Here is a 26400-nt window from a genome sequence, read left to right on the forward strand (position 1 = left end):
CGTGGATGCTCCTGTAAAGCCTGTGAGAGAGGAAGGTGATGGTGGAGGAGGGTAACTCCCAGCTGAGCCCAGTGCTCCGGCAGGGGCAGGGGTTGCAATGAGGGTCCAGCCTGGGACCACAGCTCAGAGCTGGGTACAGGAGCTGGGGGAGCCCTTGGCATCGTGGAGGAGGAGGAGGAGGAAGGCCAGGACATTGTGCTGGGCCCAGCATGATCCAGCTGAGGCCTCAGGACCGTGTGCCGTGGTGAGCACAGTGTGGGGGGTGAGGGCTAGGCTGGGCTCCCCCTGCCCCTGGCACTGCAGGGCCCCAAGGCCAAGCTCCAGCACGGTCTGGAGCACTGGGAAGCTGCCCCAGGCCCAGGGGCTCACGTTCACCACAGCCCCACTGCTCCTACAAAGGGGCAAAGGGCAGGGCCCTGCTGGCCCCGCGGTGCTGAGTGACAGTGGGAGCTGTGCTGGGAGCAGAGTCCAACCCTCATCCCTGCTCCAGTAGCCCCCACAGCCTCTCCGTGCTGGGAATCACAGGCCAGAGGATCTGCCTTTCCCCCCCAGGCCTGGACTGGCTGAGGCAGCCTTTAATAGTCAAAACCCTCCAATTCAGGTTCAAGAAATACAGTCATAAAATGACACCACCCAGCGCAGAGTGTGCCCACCCTGTGCCGTCCTGCTGCCCTCCTACCACCACCTCACACCCTGAGGGTCTGGACTCCCCAGCAGTGATTGCTGGGGCTTCAGGACCCCGAGGATCCAGCTCACCCCAGGTGAGGATCCCCCACCCTTGGCTGGGGGAGATGGGCCAGGAGCTTGGCCCCGATTTCCCCTCCACCAGCAGCCATCGTTCTCCTTCAATCACAAAGAAACTTCATAAAGACAACCTCGATGTCTTTATTGTTTTCCTATTTACAAATCACAAAGCTGGCCAAAAAGCAGAGTGTGAACACGGGACGAGAGCATCGGATACATTCATCAAATAGCACAGGAGCCGGGCCGGGCCCGCTCTGCTCGGAAGGTGACGTGGTACGACAGAATGGCTCATACTTCTAGGAACAGGCATGTCCAACAAGGAATTACATTCATCTATCTACAAAAGCCAGAATTGCATCAAACTGCGGAAAAGCCGTAAGAACAGAAGTTGCTCAGTTGTAGTTCAGAGTTTGTCTCCTCTCCCTCCGTGACAGGACAAGCTGCGAGACCTGCCCCACGCAGGGAGGGCAGGAAGGTGGGATTCGGGAGGAGAATTTGCGTAACAAAATAATAACGAGAACAGAACTTCCAGGAACAGCCAGCAGGATGCTCCCACTGCAGCTGGGCAGGGCCAGCCCCAGCCCTGCTCTTCCAGAGCCAAGTGCACAGCTCTGCTTCTCTCAGATTCCAATTATTCCAGTATTTCCACCTGTACCCGACCCCCCCAAGGTGCAGAACCCCGGTCAGACCCCCTGGGGAAGGTGCAGGCCCCAGCACGGGCCCCGGCTGCCAGCAGTGACGTTCCCACCACCTTTGGGAGAGGGGCAGAGCCACAGCCATCCTGACGGACAGAGCCTGGGCTGTGAGTCCATCTCACAACCCTGTTTGCATTGCACAGAGTCAGGTTCAGTCCCCAGGTCATGGACCCAGGGTTGGGTTTTTTCTATTTTTTTAGTACTGGCCTTTCTATTTTCTTATTATTAGAACCATCCCACCTGGAAGCAGACTGACAATACACAGCTCATGCCCTCTCCCTGGAGCACAGAACACACTCTGGCCCTCTCTAACAGCTACTGGTGAGGAGGTGCAGGGCATTCCCAGGCTGCTGCTGCACAGCTGAGCAGGAGAGTCCAGCCAGGACAGCCCCAGCATCCCGGCTGGGGCAGTGGGAAGAGGAGGAGCAGCCATGCTCCAGCCAAGGACAGCCAGGTTTTGACTTCCAGCAGTGAAATCCAGAGCCAGCAGCTGCCCAGAGAGTGGAAATGCTCCGTGTGCTGGAGCAGGAGGTTGGAGAAGGGGTCCTGAGGCAGCACCGCCCCAGCCAGTCCCATGCAGACTCTGTCAGCTCTGGTCTTTCTGCCAGGCTGAGCTCAATTCCAGCTTCCTCTGCAGAGGAGGGGAGGAAGAGTCTCGTGGTCTTCACTCATGGGCAGTGAGGGTGGGGCTGGTCAGGCAGCCCAGGACCAGTCACCCCCTCTGTGACAGCCAGAGGGAAAAGCAGCTGGCCCTGAACGGGTACAAGGGAGATCTTCCAGGTCACCGAGCTCCACAGCTCAACAGGTGATGTTTGTGCTCTCCCTCCTCGGCCTGGCCAACAGGCAGTGCAAATACCAGCACGGAGAATATCCCACGTTTTCCTGAACCGTTTGGTAAATCCTTGTCCATCTGCTGTGTTACAGGTAACAGCCTCTCTTCCTGCTTCCATCAGCTTCCAGCAGGGCAGCAGGGACAGGGCAGCAATGCACAGGAACAGAGGGAAACGCATGGAAACGTGCATGGAAACTGCAGGAATGCCCGGGAACAGGTGAGGCAGGTGCCCTTCTGCTTCAACTGACAAACCCTGGCACTCTGCAAAGCACAACGACCAGGAACAACAGAGCTGGGGCTGCTCAGGGGTGAGCTGAGCATCACGCAGCCCTTGGGACGTGCCAGGGGTTTGGAAGCAGCACCACGGGATTCAGAAGGCAGGAGGGACTGCCCGGCCAGGCTGCTGCCCCTTTACCCCTCTGCAGGGAGGTCACCTCGCTGCCACCAGCTGCCCGAGGTGAAGATTGTCACAGATCGGTGAGAGGAGCAGGGAAACGCCGTGGTTCCTCCAGAGAAGCTCAGCTTTGAGGCCTCCAAGCCTGTGTAGTGCTGGAACAGCAAAGCCTCAGGGAAAAGGCCACTTCCCGTGACTTTTGAAGGCGGCTCTGTGTGCTGAGGCTGCTGGCAGGGAGGTGCCAGACATGAGCTGGCCAAGCCCTGCAGCCTGGCCTGAACTGCTGAGCTGCAGCAGAGCAGGGCCCACCCACCCTGACCGAGTCTGTCTGCAGAGCCATCTCCTCATGGCAAGTGAAACCACAACCAGAGCCACTCACTGCCTCGCTTCCGACCGGTGGAAAAGCATCTACATTCATTGCAGTCCAAAAAACGCACGTTGTTAGATAGGGTTAATCAGGAGGTGAAAAACAACAAGCCACAGACAACCTACGAATGGTACTGGGACACCAGCTGGCCTGCACTGGGACACCAGCTCGCCTGGCACCTGAGAGCAGCAGCAGCACTAGCACAAGGCAGAACATGAGCTTTGAAATGATTTCACTGAGACCTTTGGCTAGTGTGGCTCCAATTGGTGTGGTCAAACTCAGCCAGAGATTTAGTTTGGGAGGTGACGGGGAAGAGTCGAGTCCAGGGCGGGCTGGGCAGTGGCACTATGTGTAGAAGATGATCTCTGGGATTTGTCCATCCTCCACGGAGGTGCCGTTGTTGTTCCCAGCCGCGTAACAGAACGTAAAGCAGGTTTTGGCTCCCGTTGTTGGTGATTCATGGATCACTTTGCGCAGTCCTTTGGTTCCATAGTGGGAATCTGGACCCTGCAGGAGCCACAGGAGACAAGAACAGGTCAGGACCCTGCTGCTGCCCAGGCTCTCTGGTGGGTTCAGAGCTGTGGAGATCTCGGTTCCTCCCTTTTCCTCCTGGATTTGGACCTCAGGTATTCTGAGCTCAATCTCATCTCTATCAGAGCTAAACTCTAATTTAACCAGGTCTCAACAGCTAAATATGAACTTTTTAAGGCCACTGCAGCAGGCTCTGGATTACACACCTGCAGGACTGACAGCTCAGCTGTACACACCAAAAAAATCCCCCATCCCCTCCTCAGTGCAACACCTGCTCAGTGCTGTGAGACAGGTCAAAAACCTGCTCTGAACGCTGTGGTGAACGAGCTCATGGCAGCAGCAGGTCACACAGAGACCTTGGAGATTGCACCACTGGCCTTGAAGGACACAGAGCAGGGCCCAGGCTGCACTGAAGACCTAGAGCAGGTGCCCTCCCCCAGCCCGTGTGGTACCTTCAGAGTAGCACAGGCCGTGTAGTTGACATTGGGTAAAATCTCCACGGGCTCCTTGAACATGACCCGGAAGGTGTTGGAGGATCCGTCACAGCTGAAGCCGGTGTCGTTCTGCCCCAGCACCGTGTTGCTGTCCGTGTGGATGATCTGCAGCACAGGGTCAGCCTTTCATCTGCAGGGCACTGCCAGCCCTGCCACGTCCCTGTCCCTGGGCTGGGCTGAGCCCCAGGCACTCCCACACTGACCAGCCCTGCTGTCCATTGCTCGTGTCCCTCATCAATGCCATCACCACAGAGCCACACAATCCCACGTCTGGGTTGGAAAGGACCTTCAGGATCATCCATCTCCAACCCCAGGATGCCACCCACTATCCAGGTTGCTCCAAACCACATCCTGGATTTCAGCTTTCAGGGATGGGGCAGCCACCGCTGCTCTGGGCCCCTGTGAGCTCAGCACAGAGCTGTGGGCTCAGGTCCCAGGACACCCCCTCCTCACCCCCAGGCTGGCAGAGCACTGCAAGGCCACACTGTGCTTAGACCCTTCTCCCCCAGGAACTCAGAAAGGACGAGCCCTGACAATCAAGGAAGAAATGCTGACAGCCTGTGCCCATCACACCTGCCCCATGTGCTGGAGTAACCCTCCTGGGGACAGTGCCCCACACGGGGGTGGCACACGTGCACCCAGAGCAGGCACACGGCATCCACGGCATCCACCTGGTCTTTGGACAAGATCATGATGGGCTTGAGACCACTGAGCCTCCCCAGCCTGCTGGGGGTGGGAAATCATGCACAGCTGCTTCCCAAACTGCCTCCCAACCGCCCCAAAGCTGGGAGCAGACCTGGGGAGATGCTGCAGTGACGTGTGCAATAAAATCAAGAGCAATAATCCCTCTGATCCCCAGTGCCCCATCTGGCCCTCGCTACATCTGCCAGCCCCCCTGCCCAGGCACACACAGCGTCCCTCTGAACCTCAGGGTTTGTTACAAATTCACTAAAATGTGTTTGTCAGTCCCTAAAACAGCCAGGATTTTTAAGGTAGCAGAGAGAATTACCTGTATATTTACTTGGTAATCCGTTGGCCCGTGTATGGATCCGTATAATCCAAACCCAACTACAAATATCCTTTTGTTTACTGAGAACCTGCAGGAAGAGAGCAGGAAAGTCAGTCCAAACTTGCCACTCTTGTATTGCTCCAGCACAAAACTGATATCAGCACAAATATCTCTACTTGTGCTCATTTTACACCTATGATTTAATCAAACCTACACAGATTTAAGTGCAGCCCTTACTAAGAGGTGAAACCCTGCACAGAAACCATCAGCTGCACACTCACACCTCTGCTTGGCCCAGAGGAGTGTGAAACACAAAGCTGCACAAGGCCATCACCAAATTTCCAGGCTCAGGAAGTGTTTCCAAGTTGTGGCAAAACATCAGCATCCCCAAACACCCGCCAGGCCCAGGCAGGGCAGCCTGGGAGTGTGAACAATGCTGACCTCACAGTGCTCTGAGCAGCAAACACCACTGGGTATTTCACTGCTGAGCCCTGGGGAATTGTTCCTGTGCTGCTGAGTGTTTGCTGCATTCCAAATTTACCAAGAGCAGACACAAGGCTTCAGTCATTCCTGAGTGCAGGAATCTCTGTTGCCCAAGGAGGAAGGGGAAGGGTATTTACCCCACTACAGCTCCACCTTCTCAGGCAGCAGAAGCCTCAGTGCCTGCCAAGCTGCCAACAGTGTTTCTCCAGCCATCCACCAACTCTTTTAGCCCTGTTGTGTTTCCAGAATAAACACCTGGGGCAGGCTGGAAGCCCCTGCTCTGCAGCCAGCATGGAATGTTTAGTGTTGGAACTGACCCTGATGCTGCAGAGGCTAAACCTGAAGTCAACCCCAAGCTCCAAAAGGTCTGTGAGCATCAGAGGTGGGAGCAGGAAGTGTTTGGAGCTGGCAGCAGTTCCCATTGCCAGCAGTGAATGGACCAGAAGATCTCACCAACAGCTCCAGTGCAACAGAACCATCTTAAAAATTGTGAAGAGCTTCACTGCTGCGAGTCCCCTTCCACGCAAGATAACCACAAACCAGGAAAGAACCAAGGCTTTTTGATTCCCTCCTGTCTTGTTCTCACTCCCTGGCCACACAAGCCTTGTAAAGCACCATTTTCCAGTCACACCTGCCACTCTCAGGTCACTCTCTGACCTGCCCAGTCACCATAACTGGGCTCTGCTGGTTCTCCACAAGCTCAGGTCTGAACAAACTGGGTGTCAGCAGAACTTCATCCCAACTCCTCTGGCCAGCAGGAGGGATTAAGGGGATTTAACAAGCCACACTGACACCTGGAGCAGGGAACCACCCTCATGGAGCACTGGTTACCTGTCCCCCATGAAGCACAGCAGGGGGACAACTGGTGACAATTTATTGATGTGCCCCAAAGCTGCAGGAAGCCTTTGGGGGGTTATTTCCCTCCCTTTCCAGGGGCCTGTGCTGGGAGCCACGATTCCTGGAAACCTCTGCCAACAGAGATGCCAAGTGGCACCAACATGCAGGTCACTGCATCAGGGGATGGCTGTGCCCAGCAAAACAACTCCTCTTTGGGTTTTACACGGTGGAAAGTCAGGGCCCAGCACAGAACCTCGCGTGTTTAGAGCTAAAGCAGTGGAAAGCTCAGGAACACGAGTCCAGGGTGGGAATGGGCGCGAGAGCTGACCTGATCCTGTCACTCGTCCCACTGTACCCCCAGCGGCTCTCCACCTGCTGGAAGCGGCTGATGCTGCACTCCTTGCCCCGCAGGCAGCACCGGGGCCGGTCAATGAACTCCACCCGCGGCTTCGGGTTCACGGTGAAGTGCAGGAACAGGCTCACCACCTCCCGGTCCGTCAGGATCCCCGACTGCGCAGGCCCTGCGGAGGGAAGGGGCAATGCTGTCAGCCTGAGGGAACCACAGAGCCCTGGAATATTCTGTGGAGGGAGGGACCCTCAGGGATCATCAGTCCAACCCCCAGCCCTGCACAGACACCCCAACAATCCCACCCTGAGCATCCCTGAGAGCGTTGTCCAAACGCTCCTGGAGCTCTGGCAGCCTTGGGGCTGGGACCATTCCCTGGGGAGCCTGGGCAGTGCCCCAGCACCCTCGGGGGGAAGAACCTTTCCCTGAGCTCCAGCCCAAACCCTGACACAGCTCCAGCCCTTCCTGGGCTCCTGTCCCAGAGCAGAGCTCAGCCCCTGCCCCTCTGCCTCCCCTCAGGAGGAGCTGCAGCCCCCGAGGAGCCTCCCCTCAGTCTCCTCTGCTGCAGCTGAACGAGCCCAGTGCCCTCAGCCTCTCCTCAGACCCTTCCCCAGCTCCGTGTCCTCCTTTGGGCACTCTCCAACAGCTTTGGATCCTTCTATCTTGGGGGCCCCAGAACTGCATAAGCAGAAGGAATCCCTCTGGGATTTTCATGGGGAAACAAGCCTGACTTGCAGCTGGGAGCAGGCTAAACCCCCAGCACCAATGGGATCCCAGCATTGCATCAAGATATTACATCCATTGTATTACACCAGACAAAGGTGCTGCCCTTTATCCACAGGGAGTCACGGGCTGCAGAGCCCTCATGGAACATGGAACTGGGATTAACTGCCCAGCTCCATGGAGCCCAAATGCACTGGGCTACCAAAAAACCCAAAAGCATGCAGCTGATCCTTGCCCCACTCCTTCTGGAAATGATAAACTGGTAAGTGACAGGGATTTCCACACCTCCACACTGGTGGTTCAGACACGATGGAGAACCATGAGGAGGAGGGAGAGGGACTGTCATGCAGTTACCATCAACACAGAAAGCTGAAGAGTATTTTTATTCAAGACAAAGGTGGTTCAGCTCATTCCTTCAGGCATTTAATCCACATTTTGCATTTTAATACCTTTATTGTAGAACCTTGGGAAAAATGCTAATGATTTCAGCAGGAGCTGGAGCACATTCTCATCTTTTCTCCAGTAACAAGAGATTTTTTACAGAGTGATCACAGAATCACAGAGCAGTCTAGGTTGGAAGAGACCTTAAAGCTCATCCAGTTCCACCCTCTGCCATGGCCAGGGACACTTTCCTCTATCCCAGGCTGCTCCAAGCCCTGTCCACAGGCTGGACACTTCCAGGGATGCAGGGCAGCCACAGCTACTCTGGGCAACCAACTCAGTGATGCTGAACTCAATCTTTGCAAACTACTTCAAATACTTTCAAAAGTGAAACTGGATAAAGATTAGTCTGTCAGCCTAACACTCTAAAGCCTCTCTACAGCTGTTTGCACAAGGCTTTGAACAGGAACAAGAACACTGAGTAGCAGGGAAACAACAGCAGTTAAATGCTCTTTAGTGTGCTGAGCAAATGCCCAGCTACTTGTAGGTCCAAAACTACTTGTAGCTGGTTAAATTCAGCATGATGCTACCCAAACTTAATCTGGTCCAATGATGCAATGGGGTGAGACTCAAGAATTCAAGGAAGTCGACTCCTCAGACGTAAACCAGTATTTGGATACTTTGTTCAGCAAAAAAAATCAGCCTCATTGATCGTGTCTGAACTTATCCCATGTTGCTGAAACTCACTTCTGCGAAGTTTCAAATTACCTGCTCTAAGGGCAGGGAGGGACACATTTGCCAGTTAAAACATCTTCATGCAAAAGCCCACGTTTGATACCAGATTATACAATAAACTGGTGAAACCACTGCTGTAAAATTCCCTCTTTTTTTGGCTTTTGAGAGAGAGGGGTGTGGAGGGGAAAGGTTTCCCTCTCCCATCTCTGCTGTGATGACCACAGAAATCAGAGTCACTCAAACTCAGAAAAAGGCCAAAGCTGAAGGAATTCCAAGTTAATTCCTTGTTTAAGGAATAGCTGATCATTGCAGTCCCCCAGGTTTGGGAGTTTTGTTCATCTTTTAGGTTAAGGTGGATGGAGAAAACTTAAGCATTTCTCTTAAAGCACAAAGGTCCAAATGGGACAGAAAGTTTGTGACACACAACATGGGGAGGGACACTGGCACTCCCAGTTCAAAGCCTTCAACCCAAACATGCCAAAATTAACACTTTCCTCCCAGTGAGAGAATGATACGAGGTCACAAGGAAGGGTTGAAAAAAATAGGATCTGCAGAAAAATAGGAAATAGGATCTGCTTCACTGAGCAAGCTCCTTCTGAAGAAATCCACATCACAGCTGTGACAGGCCAAGTCTGAAGCACAGATTTTCTCCTTACTAACAGCCCTCCTCACGTGAGGACAAGGACACGAAGGACTGACCAGGGACTGAGCAGCTGACGCCAGCACTGCCCTGGGAAGTGACCTGCAAAGGAAGGGGGTCAGTGCCCTGTTTGCTCCTGTGTACACAGCACTGCAGCCTGAAACAAGCTGCAGTCTGGAAAATGGCTCCACTGTGTCTTTTTAGCATGAAAATTATTTAAGCCGATTGCCAGCTTCCAGTCCCCAGGGAATCACCAGAGGATGAAGCAAAAGACAACAAGCAATGAAAACAAAACAAGGCAATCTATAGTCCAAGCTGTGAAATGAGTTAGACATCTCTGTGGATCAGATCTTAATGTAAACTTGAAAAATGCTTTGAGACACAGACTAAACAACACCAAGCCTGCAGCTCAAAGAACATTTTCCAAGTTTTTCAGATATGGGGCTCTGCTCTGAACAGCACTGGCAAGACAAGGGCCAACACCACCACAGGCAGAGGATGGGGAGAAACATCCCCATTGCTCTTTGGGAACGGGCTATGATCAACACCAGTGCAACTCCCTTAGCTTTGTGCAGTTTAAATGCTCAGGTTGGCTGGAAAGGGGAGCAGGTGAACCCCAGTTTGGATCTTTGTTCTCAGCTGAATGGGACAGTAACCATCCAACCCTGCTGTGAGAGCAAACACAGCTGTGGTCCCCCTGCTCCTCCCAGGGGAGCACCTCAGGCTTTAAAATAGTGAATGGGCATGGATGAAAATGGCATTTACACAGTAGATTTTAATCACAGAATCACAGAAGAGCGTTGGAAGTGACCTTAAAGCTTATCAAGTTCCACTCCTTGCCATAGGCAGGGACATCTTCAGCTATCCCAGAGTACTCCAAGCCCTGTCCAGCCTGGCCATGGACACTTCCAAGGGCAACCTGGGCCAGGGTCTCACACCCTTACACTACAGAACTTCCTTCTGATATCCAGTCTAACCCTGCCCTCCTCCAGGCCATTCCCCCTTGTGCTCTCACTCCAGGCCCTTATGAAATGTCCCTTTCCAGCCCTCTTGTAAACCCCTCCTAGGGGGAGAATGAGGGAGAATGGGGAGCAATGGGGGGGAGTCTCATATTTAAATCACCACAGGACACACAGAGAAAACCCTCTTTCATGTTTCTTTGACTGTCTGTAGCTGAGGAAAAGCAAAGACCAGGATTGCCAGAAACACCTTTGTTGAGTTACCTGCTGCAAACTCCTCAATAGTCATCAGTGGGAAGCGGATAAGGGAGAGAGCTTTGCCCAGAACCTTGCGCTTGTTCTCTGGAATCACCTGGAGCTGCTGCCGCTGACACTCGGCCTCCGACCAGCGCACCACGGCGTTGAACAGGCGAACCTCCCGGATCCCCAGCGTGTCCCTCTCCAGCACTGCCACCAGGGTGTCTGCAGGGCAGGGCAACAGCCACAGCTTCAGGCTCTGACCCAAATCGGCCCCTTCCACCTCGTCAGGAGTACCCCACGCACAGCCGAGGGAAAAGAGGGAGCGGCTGAACCAACAGCACCTCCCAAAAGTGCTGCCTGCAGCTGCTGAGGAGGATTTATCTGCATATTCCATCAGCAAAGGACTCACTGGAGCAGCAAACAGAGCCCATTTAATTGGCATGTTAATGCAAGTGCAGGAGGATGAATTGCAACTTGCTTGACGTCAAATTTGGATGAAACAAGCAGCTCAAAAGCCAGAAGGTGACCCGTGCCTTACCTCCACAGCCCATCTCATTAGAAGAAGGTTAAAGCCTGAATTTTAATGTTCATTAACTGTGCCCAGCAAGTTTGGAAACTGCAGACAGTAATTAAAATAGCCAGTCCTTGCTTCCAAAAACACAACACCTTTTTAACTCCAAAACCTGACAAAGACTTGGGGAACAAAGCCAACTCTACAAAAAAGGCAAGTTTACACCCACCCAAAACCTGCCAACATCAACACAGGAAGTGGGCTTTGTGTCATGCCCAGAAAACTCAAGTTGCACCAAAGTAAGCAGATTCCAGGGTATTTCTGCAGGCAAGGCAGCAAACTCTTTGGCAAATTCTCTGTCTCCAGCCACTTTGTGCCAGGGACTATTCAACTGATTGCTCCAGCACAGCCAAGCCACAAGTGCCAAGCATTATTAACCTGTAACAACTTTGGAGTTGGTTATGAAAGCATGGAGAGAGAGGGAGGGATGGAAAAGAGCTTACCCAGGTCAATGTCTGTAAACCCCTCTGCATTGATGGCATCTGAGGTGTTCTTGTCTATGTTCTCCAGGCACAGGCTGGCCAGCTGGGGCTCATCAAACAGCCGGGCCTAGGCAGGAAAGAGCATCATTAACAGCAAAGGTATTTTAAAGTTTACACTAAGAACTCCCCTTCCCCTGCCACAGCCCATCTTCATTAGCAATACCATGCCTGACTGCACCAGGAATCCACTGGGCCTTTCACAAGCAGTTAAGCATGACAAGGCAAACACTAGAAAATTCTGTGTTTGGCAGCAGCCCTGCTTCAGCTGTGCATGTCTTCAGGCACGTCTTTGTTTCAACACGGCCTGGGTGCAGGCACTGATCGTGCTTTCCAGCACCACACTGACCCTGTTAGCTCAGCACAGGCACTTTTTACATCATTTTTCTATTTACAAGAAAGCTTTGCCCAGTAACTCCAGGCCTGCTTGCTCTACGAATAATGCAGAGGCAGCTTATTCTCTAAGAGCAGTCACACTGATCTTGTGTATCAGCAAGAAAAAGCTGTAGCAGCAGTGCCTGTGTGTCCTGGGGAGCCCTACAGGGTACACAGCCTGCTTAGTGCATTTCCATGTTTTGCACAGAAACAGCTACTCTAATCCAGTTACCTTAAAGAATTTGTCCCAAAATAGGTTACTATTCCAAGCAAAGCCTGAAAAGCTGCTCAGAATTTCTCTGTTCAAATTAAGTGAAGTCTTGTAACAATTTTGCTGCCACTTCAGATCACCCTGGACTGCCACATGTTACCAGCCTGTACCCAGCATAAGCAGAAATAGGTGGAACACAAAAAACCCACTAAATGACCTCTTATTTCAGTGCTTTGGTTTTGTTGTTTAGGAAGGAACTGCCTCGACATCACACCTAACAAGAATACATTGAACTTGAACTCACTGCCACAGGTAAGGTTTAAACTCATGTTTTGGGCTGGGAATTCCATCACTCAGGAGCTGCCTCCAAGAATCTTCTGCTTCACCCCTGCTTGTGGCATGCAGAGCTCAGCAAGGCCAACCTTTGTGCTGAGACCTCAAGTGCAGGAAGCAGAAACGACAATTTCTCAGGGCCCAGGGAAACTTCAGCAGTTGTCACCTGCTCCAGGGGCTGGAGGGCTGCCAGTGCCTTCACACTCTTGGCACCCAGAGCTGTGACTGACTCAGACTTTACTACTGTAGTGGCTCTTTGGACACGTGAGGACTTTGATTATGCTCACAGAGCTCTCCCCCACAGCAGCTCCAGGCAAGCTTTATTTCCTCGCTGATCAAAGTGACACTTGGATGTACGGCTGGCATGAGAGGACCACAGTTCACTACGAGGCACAATCAGTCAGGAAAGCTGTTTGCCTCTGATATTTCTGCCACTGATCAGCTTGGGACAGTGACACAGCTGCTGGACCAGATTGGGCAGACACACACAAAAGGAGGTTTGCAGCTCTACCTGGGATCTCAGGTCCAAGATCTTAAAACTGCTGGGAAATGCCTTGCACAAGATTTATCGCAGGTCTGTAATTTACTGAAGACGCTGTTGGGTTGATGCAGAGAAAGCAGGTAGGTTTTCACACTGGACCAGAAACAAGAGGGTTGTGAGAAGAGATCCTTTCAGTGAGGTGCAGCCAGTCATCGAGATCAGGCACCTTCCTCAAACAAGACCTGCCTCAAACATCTCAGACTTGATACAGGGCAACAGTGAACATAAAACTAGATGGGAATCACCACTAATAATTAATCAGAATGGACAAGCCACAAACAAAAGGAATCAAGAAAGCCTTTCCCCATCTGGCATTTCACCTTCCTCAGTGCCACTGATAAGAGTGCTGGGTGGTATTTTGGTTTTGGTACCTGAAACACAAAGATACCTTCCTCCTTTGCCAAAGAAGGACCTTTGTGACCTGTAAGGAAGTCAGCATAAACCTAAATATTACCTTTCCAAGGCTATAAACTCAAGTGCAGAGACACAGGGAGCCACAAAAAATCTCTGCATAAGGAATACAACCAAAAAGCCAACATCTCTAACCTATCATGGGGCAGTGGCTAGCTTAAGATGCCTCCCCAAAACTTCAGCCTGTGGGAATGATCTGTTCCCAGTTCCTGGCTAACAACTTCTGATCTTTAAGATTGCAGCAGCTGAACCCAAAGAAAAGGAGGGCTGCAGCCAAGGAGCTGCAATTGTCCCACCACGCATCAGATGGGAGCAGATTTGGCTGCCACTGCCCAACCAGGAGCCTTCAAGTCCTGAATGTGCCTCTGGGAAGTGCAGTGTGGATCCCCCCCACCCCTCAGGGGCTGCCTCATCTGTTCATGGCATGTGGAACAGGGCCAGGTTAAAGAGGATGTGTAAAAAGGGCCATGGAGTGTTGCAGCAGTAGCTGAACCCAAGCACTGACAAGTGTCTACAACAGCAGTGTGACATGGAACTACTTTGAGAACTGATCCAAATATTTAAACTCAAAAAATAATCCCAGCCTAATCCTGAGCAAAGAGCTCAGCAGTGACTGTTTCAGGCCAGCACTGCTTCAGTATCTGCACAACTGCTGGTGCAGCCACTGCCACCCACATGGTACCTACAGCCAGAGCCTGAGAGACACCTGCACTACTGACAGGGAAAAATCCAGCAGGCAGGAATGCTGGGCAAGACAGGCAATCCCTCAGAGCCAGACCACCTCAGGGTGCTGGTTTGGAGCTCAGTGCAGCTGGGAACTCCTCTGCAAGGTCTATTTAACATCAGACATCACAGCAACTTTCCTGGGCTGGCTGATGAGAAATATCCCTCCAGAGCCGCTCCAGTCTGCCCATTCCCTAAAGGAAAGAAACTCACACACAATGCCTGTGTGGTTCTTATTCCTGCAGCTCCCAGAACAGGGTGTCCCTGGCAGTGCCAGGCTGCACCACACAGGTGACAGCACCGTGGATGTCACCCATATGGCATCAGCTGTCTGAGAGAGAGTGGCAGGGACCAGAGAGGGAGGATAGGGCTGGGAAATGGGGACAACAGAGAGGCTCATTTAATCAACCTGGATGCAAAGTCTGATCTTTTCCAAACTAAGCAGAAGTTGTAAACACTGTCTCCTACTTTGCTGCTTCAAGAGTCAAATGGAAGGTGGAGGAACCCAACCCTCAAGAGACTGGATCAGATCCAGGGCCCAGGAGCAGCTGCTCTGACACTCTGGGTCTGTGAGCCTTCAGTGCAGGAGGCTGGGCTGGAACAGGCTGAGGAGGAGAGCATCTTGTCCCTCTCCCAGGAAAATAAACCAAAGCACTCATGAAAAGATTTTCTTTCACCCCCACTACAGGGAATGTATTGCACAAAAGGCCTTCAAGGAACAGCTGAGCAGCCAGATAGAGCACTGAGAGAAAGCTCAGCATTACCAGTCCTGATTCTGTAACACACAGAAATCCTCTCATTCCACTTTTCTTCTTGCAGATGAAATCTTTCCACCCTGTTAACTCCATCCCCAGCTCACACTCTGGAAGGAACCACTTGCCACAGTGAAACAGAAAGATCTGAAACAGCAGCAACATTTGCTGCATTTTATTGGTCTTTGTAAGAACCTGCTCAGCAGTGCAGGACTCCTGTGAGGAAGAATTCAAAACGACCCAGAACTGCTCCACTTTGGATGATCAACTCTGTAACATTCATAAAACTCCCATTTACTAACTGGGCTGGACCTTCCTGAAGGCAGCTGCTACCAAACTCACCTGAGTTAACAGCATGAATGCGTTGTCTGCTCGGAGGTTTTTTTTAAGAAACTCCACACAGTGAGCTTCAAGGGCTGGAACTGCATATTTCTTAGCTGTGTAAAGTGTTGTCATAACAGTCTCTGGTCCGATCTGAACTTCGTCTGAGTAAAGAAATCTGAAAACATGCAAACAAACGTTGCTGTGGTGAATTAAGATAACAAGGGTAAAACCCCTGCAATTCACAGAAAAACATGTTTGTGCCTCTGCCCGTCATCCTGATCCATTTCCTCTACTGGAGAGATAGAAGGGTTTTCACATCCTTTCCACTGACTCTGGTTTACCAAGATTTTGTTGGGGCCTTTTTTTGGTTTGGTTTTTTTTTTGTTTGTTTGCTTGTTTGTTTGGAGGTTTTTTTGGTGTTTTTGTTTGTTTCTTTGTTTTGTTTTGGTTTGTTGGTTTGTTTTTTTTGTAACAGTAATTTTACAGTGTAACTTTTAACAGCTGGGATTTCCACTGAAGCAGCTCAAACTGCCTTGCATCCCACCACCAATGAGCTCTTAGCCTGCCACTTATACCAGGCCAGAACAGTCTCTGGCTAAGTACACCCCTTAAAATTCATATTTTTGGCTGTTCAATTAGAATAAACAAGGACAAAGATTCAACCTTGCCTGCCTCCCTCAGAAGAGAAACTCCATTTTACACTACTAATTCAGAAGTGCTGACAACCACTCAGACACATCCATCCACTGCACATGAGGTGCTTTACCCACACTCCCCTTTCTCATCTCTTCACTTTATAGATTGAACTGTTTCATTTCATGACACAGATATTTAAGTACAGCTCACAATGTAACTTCAGCATAAAGCAAGAGTTAATTGCAGTGAAAAACAAGGATTGCCATGCTGTAAGCAAAGCACCAGCCTTCACTGTTAGGCCAAAACAAGGAAGCACCTTCATGATGTGAAAAACAAAGGAAACCTGACTGAACCCCCTCATACCTGAACTCACTGACCAGAGACAGCGACACACTGGTGTTAGTCCTCATCACAGAATCCCAGAATGATTTGGCTTGGAAGGGACCTTAGGGACTGTCTTGTTCCCTGTCCCTGCCATGGCAGGGACACCTTCCATAGGTTACTCCAAACCCTGCCCAAGCAGGGCATTGGCTATTTCACAGAATCACAGAATAATTGTGATTCTGTGTGATTCTGTGATTTCCAGAGATCTAGGGGCAGCCACAGCTGCTCTGGGCACCCTGTGCCAGGGCCTGCCCACCCTCACAGCCAACAATTCCTTCCCAATCTCCCATCCAGCCCTGCCCTCTGGCAGTGGAAGCCATTCCCTGTGTCCTGTCCCTCCATCCCTTGTCCCCAGTCCCTCTCCAGCTCTCCTGGAGCCCCTTCAGACCCTGCAAGGGGCTCTGAGGTCTTTTTTTCTCCAGGCTGAACAGCCCATGCCGAGTTTTTTTTACTGTATCTCCTTTAACCAGTGGAACATTTGCCAGCCAGGATCACAAAGACACAAAGCACAGCTACAATATTGTGTTAACTGTGCTTGGCACTCCTATTCAACGGGATATTTTGGAAAGTCCAGCAATTTCTTGCTCTGCATTTCTCTGAGGGGAACACAGCAGCAGGCTGTGTGTAGCACCAGGCTGCAGCTCCTGGAAGCTTTGTGCAGCAGCAGGGCTGTTCCAGGGGGTGCCAAGCAGCATTCCCACCTGCAGCAGAGGAGCTGCTGCTCCTCCAGCCAGGGAAGACCGGGATGGCATTCAGGGAAGCATCAGCAGTGGGATCCACAGGCAGGGAAGCACTCCCAGTGCTGAACGCAGCCTTCTGTGCTGCTCCAGGGCATCTGTCAATAGCAGCTCACGCCACACGTTCATCAATGGATTGTGCACACATTCCTGCCCAGCCCCATTTGCACTGAGCAATCCTTTCTGTTCCAAGATTAAAAGAATATAGTGGCCCTAAAACAAATTATTTCTTTTCTTCAGTGTATTTCTGTTTACTACAGTCCTGGGTGTGCTGAGACAACAAGAGAGGCTTAAATTGTGAAAAAACCCAGTATCAATTTAAAAGAACATCTAGCCTGTAACCCCAATCAGACATGTTCTCATATTTGGGTTCACTTGAAAATAATAATAATAATAATAATAATAATAATAATAATAATTACAACAACGACAACAATAATATCTTACACAATTACAGCAGAGCTATTAAAGGTCACTAGCCCACAAATTTCATCACAATCCAGCATCCAGATGGGACCTTCTGCAGAACATTCAGCATGGGCACTTTGTCCCTGGGTAAGCTTCTGATCCTACAGCATTAGATCATGGCTTGGACCAAGTCCAGAAATGTATGTAAGGATCAGCTGCCATTCCAGATCAGTGTTTGGAGGGACTGGTATTACTCCAGGAACTCATATCACATACTTGGTCAGCTTTCTCCTGGAAGCAGCATCCAAACTTCCTCTGGCACATTTAAGCTCTTGAGCATTTTAAAGGCAATTTAAAAGTTCTAGATTTAAGCACCCAAGATGTCACTGGATCATGAGTACAGCCACTGCAGCATAACTGCAAGCTCAGAGGCACTGAGGTAATCCACCAATTGGGACAATTTTTTAATGGACTTCTCCCATTTTAAAAAAATAAATATTTCTGTTGAAATCCACCTAAATTCATCACTTTCTCTTTTGAGATGATGGGCCTCTTCTGAAATCCCTCTGTTTAATCTGACAGGGAAAAACAGGACTTTTTGTCCGTAATTCACTGGATATTTGGGCCTCACTAAGATTTAAAGATAGTTACAAACTCCAGAGAGATCCACAAGGCTGACAGACACACACCAATTAGAGGGATTCCCCACGTGCTGGTGTCTGCTTTAAAGCAAGCCAAAGGGGAAGGGGCTCGGGGCTCCCAATTATTTTTGGCCTTTCATTCTAGCCCAGATCAATTTTAAAACATTCCAAGACAGCACAGGCAAAACCAAAGCACATTCTGAAGGTAAAGCAGAAAGTGTGCCAGAGCTATATATAGTGAGAGCTCCCAGTGGGAAGCGAGGGGGGAACATGTCAAGAGCACAGGACTGGAAACCCCTGGAAGTAGGTTACAGAAATCCTATAGAAACAGGACAATGACTTTCCAGCATCCATTCAGGATTGAATGTACAGCACCAGCCGAGCTTCAAGAATTGGTGAATAGGATGTTACAGCCCCTTCCTCCTCCTCCTCCTCCAGCACACAGACTTGCAACACACACTGGAAATGTAAATTCAAACCCAGCTCTCCCAAAGAGGAATAAAACACACACAAAGGGTGATATCACGTGGAATGGCTGACATTTATTACACACCCCTGCTTACCTGTTATAACTTGTCCATGACCCAAACAAGCTCCAAGTATTTGTAACTCACAGAGCTTTCAAAAGATCACTTTTCCCCTCTTCTCTCAAAGAGCATTTGGATGAAACCAAACCAATTAATGAATAAGAAGCTATAACACAATGGCCCATATTTTATATATATATATTATATTTTTTATATATATACACTTTTATGCAGTAGCTACAGTAGACTTTTACCCAAGAAAACAGGGATTTAACACCAGCATTTAAATACCATTGAACAGCTCAAAGAGGCATTTCATTTTGGAAGTTAACAATCTCCGCTCTACCAATACTTCCCTGCTTTCATTAAAAACATTTTTTCCTACACTAAATCTGTGCATCCCAGTTATCCTGTGCTTTAGAAGCAGCTTACTTGAGCAGAGCTAGGAAGGCAGCAGGCTCCACGTCAGGCAGCTCAATCTCTGTGGAGGTTGTGGCCATCCCACCATTAAACATCGCATCGAAGACAGCGCTGCCCACGGCCAGCACAAACCTAACGCGGAAAAAACAAACATGCAAATAAAACCTTATGTTAAATCATATTTATATTCCAAAAAAAAATCCCAGGCTGGTTGCTAATCCCCAAAGCCACCCTCAGGGAAAGCAAATTGCTTGTGGAGTTAAAGCAGAAGTGTTTTGCAAGAGCAGGGAGGGTCAGGCTTGCTGCTCCTTAACTGCAAAGCACCAAAGCTGCAAGGAACTTCCTTCTGAGCCCTGTCCTGGCATACAGCACAGTAATGGTTCCCCAAAGGCCAGATTTGGGAATTATGGAATAGAATACACATTGCTGCTTTGTACAGTCCCTGTAGGAGCCTAGGTATCATCCAGAGGTTGAGAAGCGAAGAAACAGCAAAGTTAGGGAGTCCAATTTCTTCAAGTAAACAGAGCCCAAGTCTTGCTGCTATACCCCACAGTCACATACTGGAAACACTTCTGGAAAACTTGTCACTGCACACCACCCATCCTCTTCCACAGGCCCAGGCACACTTCTTTGGTGATGGCAGAGCAAGCTCCCAAAACACAAAATTGCACCAGCAGCTGCAGATCCCAAGCCCTGGCACAGGAGCTGCCCTCCCCAGGCACGCTGCTGAGCCCTTCCATGGATGAGCTGCTCTGGGCTCAGCCCCGGGGGAAGAACAAACCTCCCCCAGAGCAAACCAGCACAGTGAGAGCACACAAACCCTTCAGCACTGCTGGGAGCTCTCATGGTAATTACTGGCACAGAGAAGGACGTTATCAGCTCTAAAGAGACTGGAAGCAGGAACTTGCACAAAACAGGTTTAAGACAAAAAATTGTATCCCAGCACTCCCATGCAAACAAGATGATTCCCCCCCAACAGGCAACATCTGTTTTAGGAGGAGGCCCAGGCCTGTGCTGCTGAGGGGCCTGTGTATATTTAAGCTGCTGTACCTGTCTCAAGACTTAGAAAGTAATTTTGAGAACTTTCTTGTTCAAAAATGCAGAGATGAGCTTTTGCCATGAGGGATTCCTGTGTCTGCTGCCATGCAGAAGTTAAACTTCAGGTCACAGCTCAGCAGTGTGGGGAAGCAGAGCAGCCCAGGCTGCAAGAGATGACTACAACCACTTCTTTACTAACTAAGAATAGGAAAAAGCTGGAATATTCCAGGCTCCTGGTGCAGTGGTTTGATGCACAGTTACAGAGAAGCAGCAAGAACTGCAGGCAGAAATCCACACAAGACAGCAGGCATGGGGCAGAAACCTCCAGCCCAAGGAAAGTCCAACACTAAGCAGGAATTTCAGTCAGATTTAATAGGAAATGACCTTTTAAAAGTAGGAAATTTCCATTTAAACAATGTTTTCATTTTCTGGCTTTGCACTCCCCCCCATCCAAAGGAGGCTTCCCAGGGATACAATGGAGTGAAGCTCCATGGATGTGCCAGGCTCATTTGCTGTGACGGAGTTTGGCTGACGAGCCGGCTTATTGTTCCTGATGGGCTCAGGGAGCTCGGGACAAACCACCGTGGTTACAAAAAAGTACACACATGCATATTTCTGTCAAACCATTCTCAAGAAAAACGTCAAGAACAAATGAAAACCTTCCTCACAATACCAGAATTGCCAGCTGAAACAAAAATCCTTGTTCCTCCAAAAGCAGCGATGGTAGCAAAACAATCGCTGGCTTTGTCTGATACTAAAAATTAACATATATTAATTGCACTCTCAAATTTTCATTCTCACAGCCAGCACAGTATAGGTCCTCAATGAGCAAGAGCTTTCAGAAGCTATTTGAAAAGGGCATTCATTTAAAAAACTCTCAAATATTTGCTTCCATTTCAGTCAGGGACAAATCAGTTGGATTTTGTAAACTGCTGAGCCCTAATAGGATCCCGGGAGGTGCCAGAGAAACACAGGACTCCAACATTTGAAGTTCTCTTAAAAGATTAAGAGAACATAATTAACCTAAGAAAATCCCTCTCTCTCCAGTGTTTTCTTACTCTTCCTAAAACGAACATTTAAAGCTGCTCTAAAGACACTCCAGGAAAAGCAGGGATGCACACCATTCCTCCTACACGATCCTCCAGCTTCTCCCAACCACGCAGGTCTGCAGGAGGAAGAGATGGGGTTTGTTTCCGATGGGAAAATCCAACAGAGAGTTATTCTTAAACACTTCTGTGGCCAAAACAGAGTAGACTACTGAAAGGAGGCAGAGAAATAAGCAGAAACAGAACTAAAGTATTAAGAAAGCAACACCTGATTTCTCCTCATTCCCTTTGCACCAGGAAGAGCCAAAGTAAACTGACTGTCAGCAATAAGAGTCACATGAACTTCCTTGAGGTTGATTTGATTTGTCTTCAAAAGGATCCAAAGCTGACTCTACAGGCTGTTGAAAGCCTGCAAGAAAATTACTTTCCTTCTGCTATTTTGCTTCCTATCACACATAACTTTCACTGCTTCATGTTCACCTTGGCACCTCCACTTGTCACCTGGTTTCATCTGCACTCCCACCAGTGATGCTCCCTTTCCAGGCATTACAGTAACACCAATGAAAGAAACCCCACAAAACCCACAACTACCCCACTGCTGCTGCACAGCTCCCTCCTCCATCCGCACCACTGCGGAGAAACCTTAAAATATCTACTCCAGAAAGGCTGGCACAGGAACAGAGCAACACGTGACGTGCTGGAGCTCGGTGACACCGGAGGTGATGAGAAACTGCTGCTGCTGCTGATGGTGCTGGCTGCAGAGGATGCAGACCCTGGGTCAAAGGAGCAGGAGCCATGGGACACCTCAGCACACGACACTGCAGGAACTGTGAGTGAATACATGCCCGAGAAGAGACAGGATGGGCTCAGAAGAGACTCCTGGAAACAACAGCCAAAATCTTACTCAGGCTGGCCCCAAGCTGTAGATCTCCCAGGCTGGAGCACACACAGGGCTGCATCCCCACATGCTTGCCCTGCTCACTCTTGGGCCCTGTTTTCTGGCCAATTAACAAGTTTAATTATGACACCCATGCAGCTCCTGGCTGCTGAGGTTTAGACATTTCTCATCCCATTGATATTGTACTCAATGAAGCAGATCTGGAAAAAGACAAAAAGCCCTTCCCTCTCACTGCTGGGTCTAATCAATGTGTTGACCTTGGCCATGCTGGCGCCATGAAGCTTTGAGGCAGCTGCTCGGCCTGGCCTTGACATTTTAAAAAAACTAATGCCATCTCATCTTCTTCATGGCTTGTTCAGCAGCAAGAGGGAATGAGCTGAAGGCTCAGAGACAGGGCCTGCTTCAGGGCAGGCAAGAACTTCCACGGGGTCTGGAACCTCCTCCATGTGGGAAACACCTGATCTTCTCAGTGCTGCAGGTACTTGAGGTGACCCTGCAGTCAATCCCATTTACAACTTTTACCTACAAACTGGGCTCTCACACACAAAATGAATGTTTGCTCTTACAGTTTGCTCTTACAGTTGCTCTGTGAGAGTTTTTTTTTTGTCTGTCTCTGTGGCTTGATATGAACTGCTGAGCCACACAATCCCAGACTGGTTTGGGTGGGAAGGGGCCAGTGCCACCCCCTGCCATGGGCAGGGACACCTTCCACTGTCCCAGGTTCCTCCAGGCCCCCTCCAACCTGGCTTTGGACACTTCCAGGGATTCAGGGGCAGCCAGAGCTGCTCTGGGCAACCTGTGCCAGGACCTCCCCACCCTCACAGGAAAGAATTCCTTCCTGATATCTAATCTAAATCTCCCCTCCTTTCAGATTAAGGCCATTAACTAAATTTGCCAGGGCACTCAGAAACACACCTGAACCTCCAGCTCTCTCAGGAACCTCTTCCTGGCACCAGCACCTGTGGACAACATCACCTGTGCTCACTGGGCACACACCACTTCACACCTCGACCTACAAACCCTCCACATTCCCTTGGCTCCATCCAGGAGAAGACTGACCAGGAATCACCTGCACCATCACTTCCAGCTCCCACAGGACTGCATCTCTTGGATATTTGTGCTTCCCAGTCTGCTGCCAAAGCCATTTCCAGCACATCATGAAGTCATATGAGGATGACAGGCAGGAGGCTGCAGACCACTCCTCAAGGCACCACAAGGAGCTGTCCAAGAACCCCATTTAGGAGTTGCTCCTTCTGCAGCCATGCTTGGTACCTGGCCTGGTCTGAAAATTCACACAATTAAACCAGACTGCAGAAATACTTACCTGGGAGCTGTGCACAACGGTGCCAGGGGAGGTTTAAATACAGAAAAAGTTGTAAAGCATTAGAATGGGCTGCCCAGAGTGGTGGTGGAGTTGCCATCCCTGGAAGTGTTCAAAAAACCTGTGGGTGTGGTATTTGGGGACATGGTTTAGTGGTGAATGTAGTGGCACTGGGCTGATGATTGCTTTGATGATCTTGAAGGTGTTTTCCAACCAAACTCCATGAGTTTATGATTTCTCATGCATCTAACAAAGCACCAACACCTGCCCTGGTCACTGAAGCAAAACAGCACCTCTCTAACTGAACCCATGGTTGTTTGCAACTCAATTCCAACACAAGGCATCTTCTGCTGTTCAGCTGCTGTGGGAGAACTGAGCACAGAAGGGGTCTGGGTGGTTTTATTTTAGGCTCTCTTATTTCTGAAATAACCACAGTACTTCATGAATCACCAGGATATCCCAACTGTAACATCACACGGACAAGTTCTACTAAAATCTCTAAATCCTTAAGTGGGATGTCACACCATGACACACTCCGTCCTATCTTTACCACCCAGAGCACCAGATGAATTTCAGAGCAATTAAGCAGCATCTCACTTTGGGGACAATTTATTTTTTTTCAAGGCTTCATTTATTTTCCATTTATTTCTGAGCTGAACATCACCTGTCCCCACCCAGCAAGCCTAGTTCTCAGGACAGGAGCAAGCTTACTCAAATACTAATTAAGCTTCAAATTACAAGAGAGCAAAGCTGACACCCTAAATGTTCAAACCAGCCTAGAACAAGTGTGGTTTGTTCTAAAACTGAGAGAAAGGGGGGAAATCTGAAGGGGAAACTTCCAGGAACGTGGGCACTTAGCAGAAAAGCAATAGTCTGAAACTCTTTGGAGGGAGGCTGCCTTTGCCAAGCACCACGTCCAGGTACACCAAGGAACCTCCCTCACCCAATTAAAGTTGGTTCCATCTCTGAGCTCTTCCTTGGGAGGCCCTTCCAGGTGTAAGGGGAAGAGGGTGGCACACATGGATTCACTGAGCTCCCCCAAGGAATCAGCTGAACGTCAATCAGCCACATCACATCTGCATCATCCAGGTGGAGGCGATTCCCAGCTCCTCTGAGCTGCAAATTCTTAAATGGCAGTTCAGCTCTAAGCATTAACCTCCACGGGTTATTCAGGCCCAAGTGTCATTCTCAACACAGCTCTTCCAACTCTATAGGATAGTGGATTAACCCCCAAAACACAGGACTTCAGAAAAGATTCAATAAAGGTAATTTTAAAATTAAAATGTTGTACCTGAAATTTGGGGTCTCAAATCACTGCTCTTTCATTTCCATCCCCAATGCTCTCGCTGATTTTGGTGATCCCTGTCAGCAGGGATCAGGCAGCCTGGGAGACTATCCCTCCTCTCCTCTGCTCCCCACCAAACCAAGGGTTACTTCCAAGAGAGATCCAGGGATTTGGGGTTTTCCATGCCGCACTCTCACCAAAAACACTCTCACCCAAACCCCGGACCCATCCCGGGCTGGTGACCGTGAGGAGAAGCATGACACCGACCCAGGGGCTGGGAGAGATCTGGGGCACTGCTGACTGACCACAGTGGGGTTCCTGTGCTCAGGACGTGTCCCTGAGCAGGGGAAATGTGGGGTGCAGTTATGTGAGCCCCTTTTCTCTCTTCACAGGGGAGGTGCTGCAGCCCAAACCCTGCACCCCTGTACCCCACTCGATGGCACATCACCACCCGAGGCTGCAGCAGAGCCCACAGCACTCCCAGGGCCATCTCTGAGAGGCACTTTTGGGGATGAGGGGCCATCCCTGAAGAACTGTTCCCTGAGGGGCAATTTGGGGAATAAGGGGGCAATTCCCTGAGGAGAAACACGAGGGAGCAAAGGGAGTAATCACTGAGAAGCAGTTTTGGGGGACATGGGAGTGATTCCCTGAGGAGCAACAGAGAGGGGCGAGGAGGGCAATCTCTGATAGGAAGCGAGGGGGATAAGGAGGCGATTCCCCGAGGGAATACGCGAGACCCCTCAGGGCATAACGTGGGGGGCAAGACAAACAATCCTCGAAGGGCAGTTTGGGGGATGAGGGGGTGATCCCTGACAGGGGGAGGAGCGATGCCTGAAGGGCAGTTTTGTCATTAAACGGGCGACCCCCTTTATCGGTGCGGGGGGCGTGAAGGGTCGCCCCCAGGGCCATCGGGCCGGCCCCCACGACCCTGCCGAGGCCCGGGACCCGCGGCCACCCCGCCGGGCCGTGGGGCCGGGTCCCCCCACACCCCACACCCCTCCCGCATCCCCGGCTCCCCACGTGTGGGACCCCGCGCCCCCCGCCCCACCTGTGCGCCGGGATGCGCTGGGAGCCGCGGCCCTTCCCCACCAGGAAGTGCACGTCGCTGAGCACCTCGTTGTTGAAGAGGAAAGCGAACCGCTCCTGCACCGTCGGCTTCGTCGCCTGCCAGTTGTACACCGGCTCCCGCTGCAGCGCCCCGCCGGGACCGCCCGCCCCGCCGGCCGCCCCCGCCGCCCCCGCCGCCGCCGGGCCCCCCGCGCCTCCGCTGGCCGCCGGCGGGTTGGCGGCGCCGCTCTGGTTGTAGGTGAGGCCGGGCGGCGAGGCGGGCGCGCCGTTGGTGCAGGCGGCGGCCGCGGCCCCGTTGCCCGGCGGGGGCGGCGGCGGCTGCGGGCAGGAGGAGGAGAGGCCGCCGGGGCCGCCGCTCCCTCCGGCCGCCATCTTGTGCGGCGGGGCCGCGGGGGCGGGCGGCGCGGGGCGGCGCTGCAGCAGCACCAGCACCAGCAGCGGCGGGCGGGACACGGCGGCGGGCGGGACGGGGACGGGGGCGAGGGCGGCGGAGATGTCGGCGGTGGCGTCGATGGCGGTGGCGTCGATGGCGGTGCGGATGCAGAGCGCCGGGCAGCAGCGGCGCATGGGGCGGGCGCCGCCGCCGGCCGGGCACGGGGGGAGCGGCGGAGGCGGCGGCGGGGCGGGGAGAGGGCGTGGGGCGGCGGGCGGGGCCGGCACGGAGTGGGAGGATGGAGGGCGATGCGAGGGGGAGTGAGGGGTGATCCCTAAGGGGGTGATTCCTTAGGGGGCGATCCTTGACAAGGATGAGGGTCCATCCCTGAGGGGCAGTTTTGGAGATGAGAGGGCGATCCCTGAGGAGGCTGAGGGGCGATCCCTGAGGGGCACATTTCAGGGTAAGAGGGCATTTCCCTGACGAGC

General features: G+C 51.3%; 1 protein-coding gene across 1 annotated transcript; it reads right to left on the minus strand.

The window, feature by feature from the left end:
* Positions 1-865: 865 nt before the first annotated feature.
* On the minus strand, positions 866-26145 carry BTBD2 (BTB domain containing 2). The gene is made up of 9 exons (XM_063403140.1): positions 25520-26145; positions 18896-19015; positions 15149-15305; positions 11425-11530; positions 10435-10632; positions 6715-6907; positions 5067-5154; positions 4016-4162; positions 866-3539 (listed from the first exon to the last, which is right to left on the minus strand). The coding sequence occupies exons 1-9, from the start codon at positions 26104-26106 to the stop codon at positions 3378-3380; spliced, it is 1758 nt and encodes a 585-aa protein (XP_063259210.1). The 5' UTR covers positions 26107-26145; the 3' UTR covers positions 866-3377.
* Positions 26146-26400: the final 255 nt, after the last annotated feature.

This window comes from Prinia subflava, chromosome 8 (assembly GCF_021018805.1).
Source record: "Prinia subflava isolate CZ2003 ecotype Zambia chromosome 8, Cam_Psub_1.2, whole genome shotgun sequence".
NCBI classification, from domain to species: domain Eukaryota; kingdom Metazoa; phylum Chordata; class Aves; order Passeriformes; family Cisticolidae; genus Prinia; species Prinia subflava.

Excerpts from the sequence above, each read along its gene's own strand:
- BTBD2 (XM_063403140.1), bottom strand. The coding sequence starts at position 26,106 with ATGCGCCGCTGCTGCCCGGCGCTCTGCATCCGCACCGCCATCGACGCC. Across the intron at positions 15,306-18,895 it reads GCCTTCCTAGCTCTGCTCAA|ATTTCTTTACTCAGACGAAG; the intron begins GTAAGCTGCTTC and ends GCATGTTTTCAG. Across the intron at positions 3,540-4,015 it reads CGGCCTGTGCTACTCTGAAG|GGTCCAGATTCCCACTATGG; the intron begins GTACCACACGGG and ends TGGCTCCTGCAG.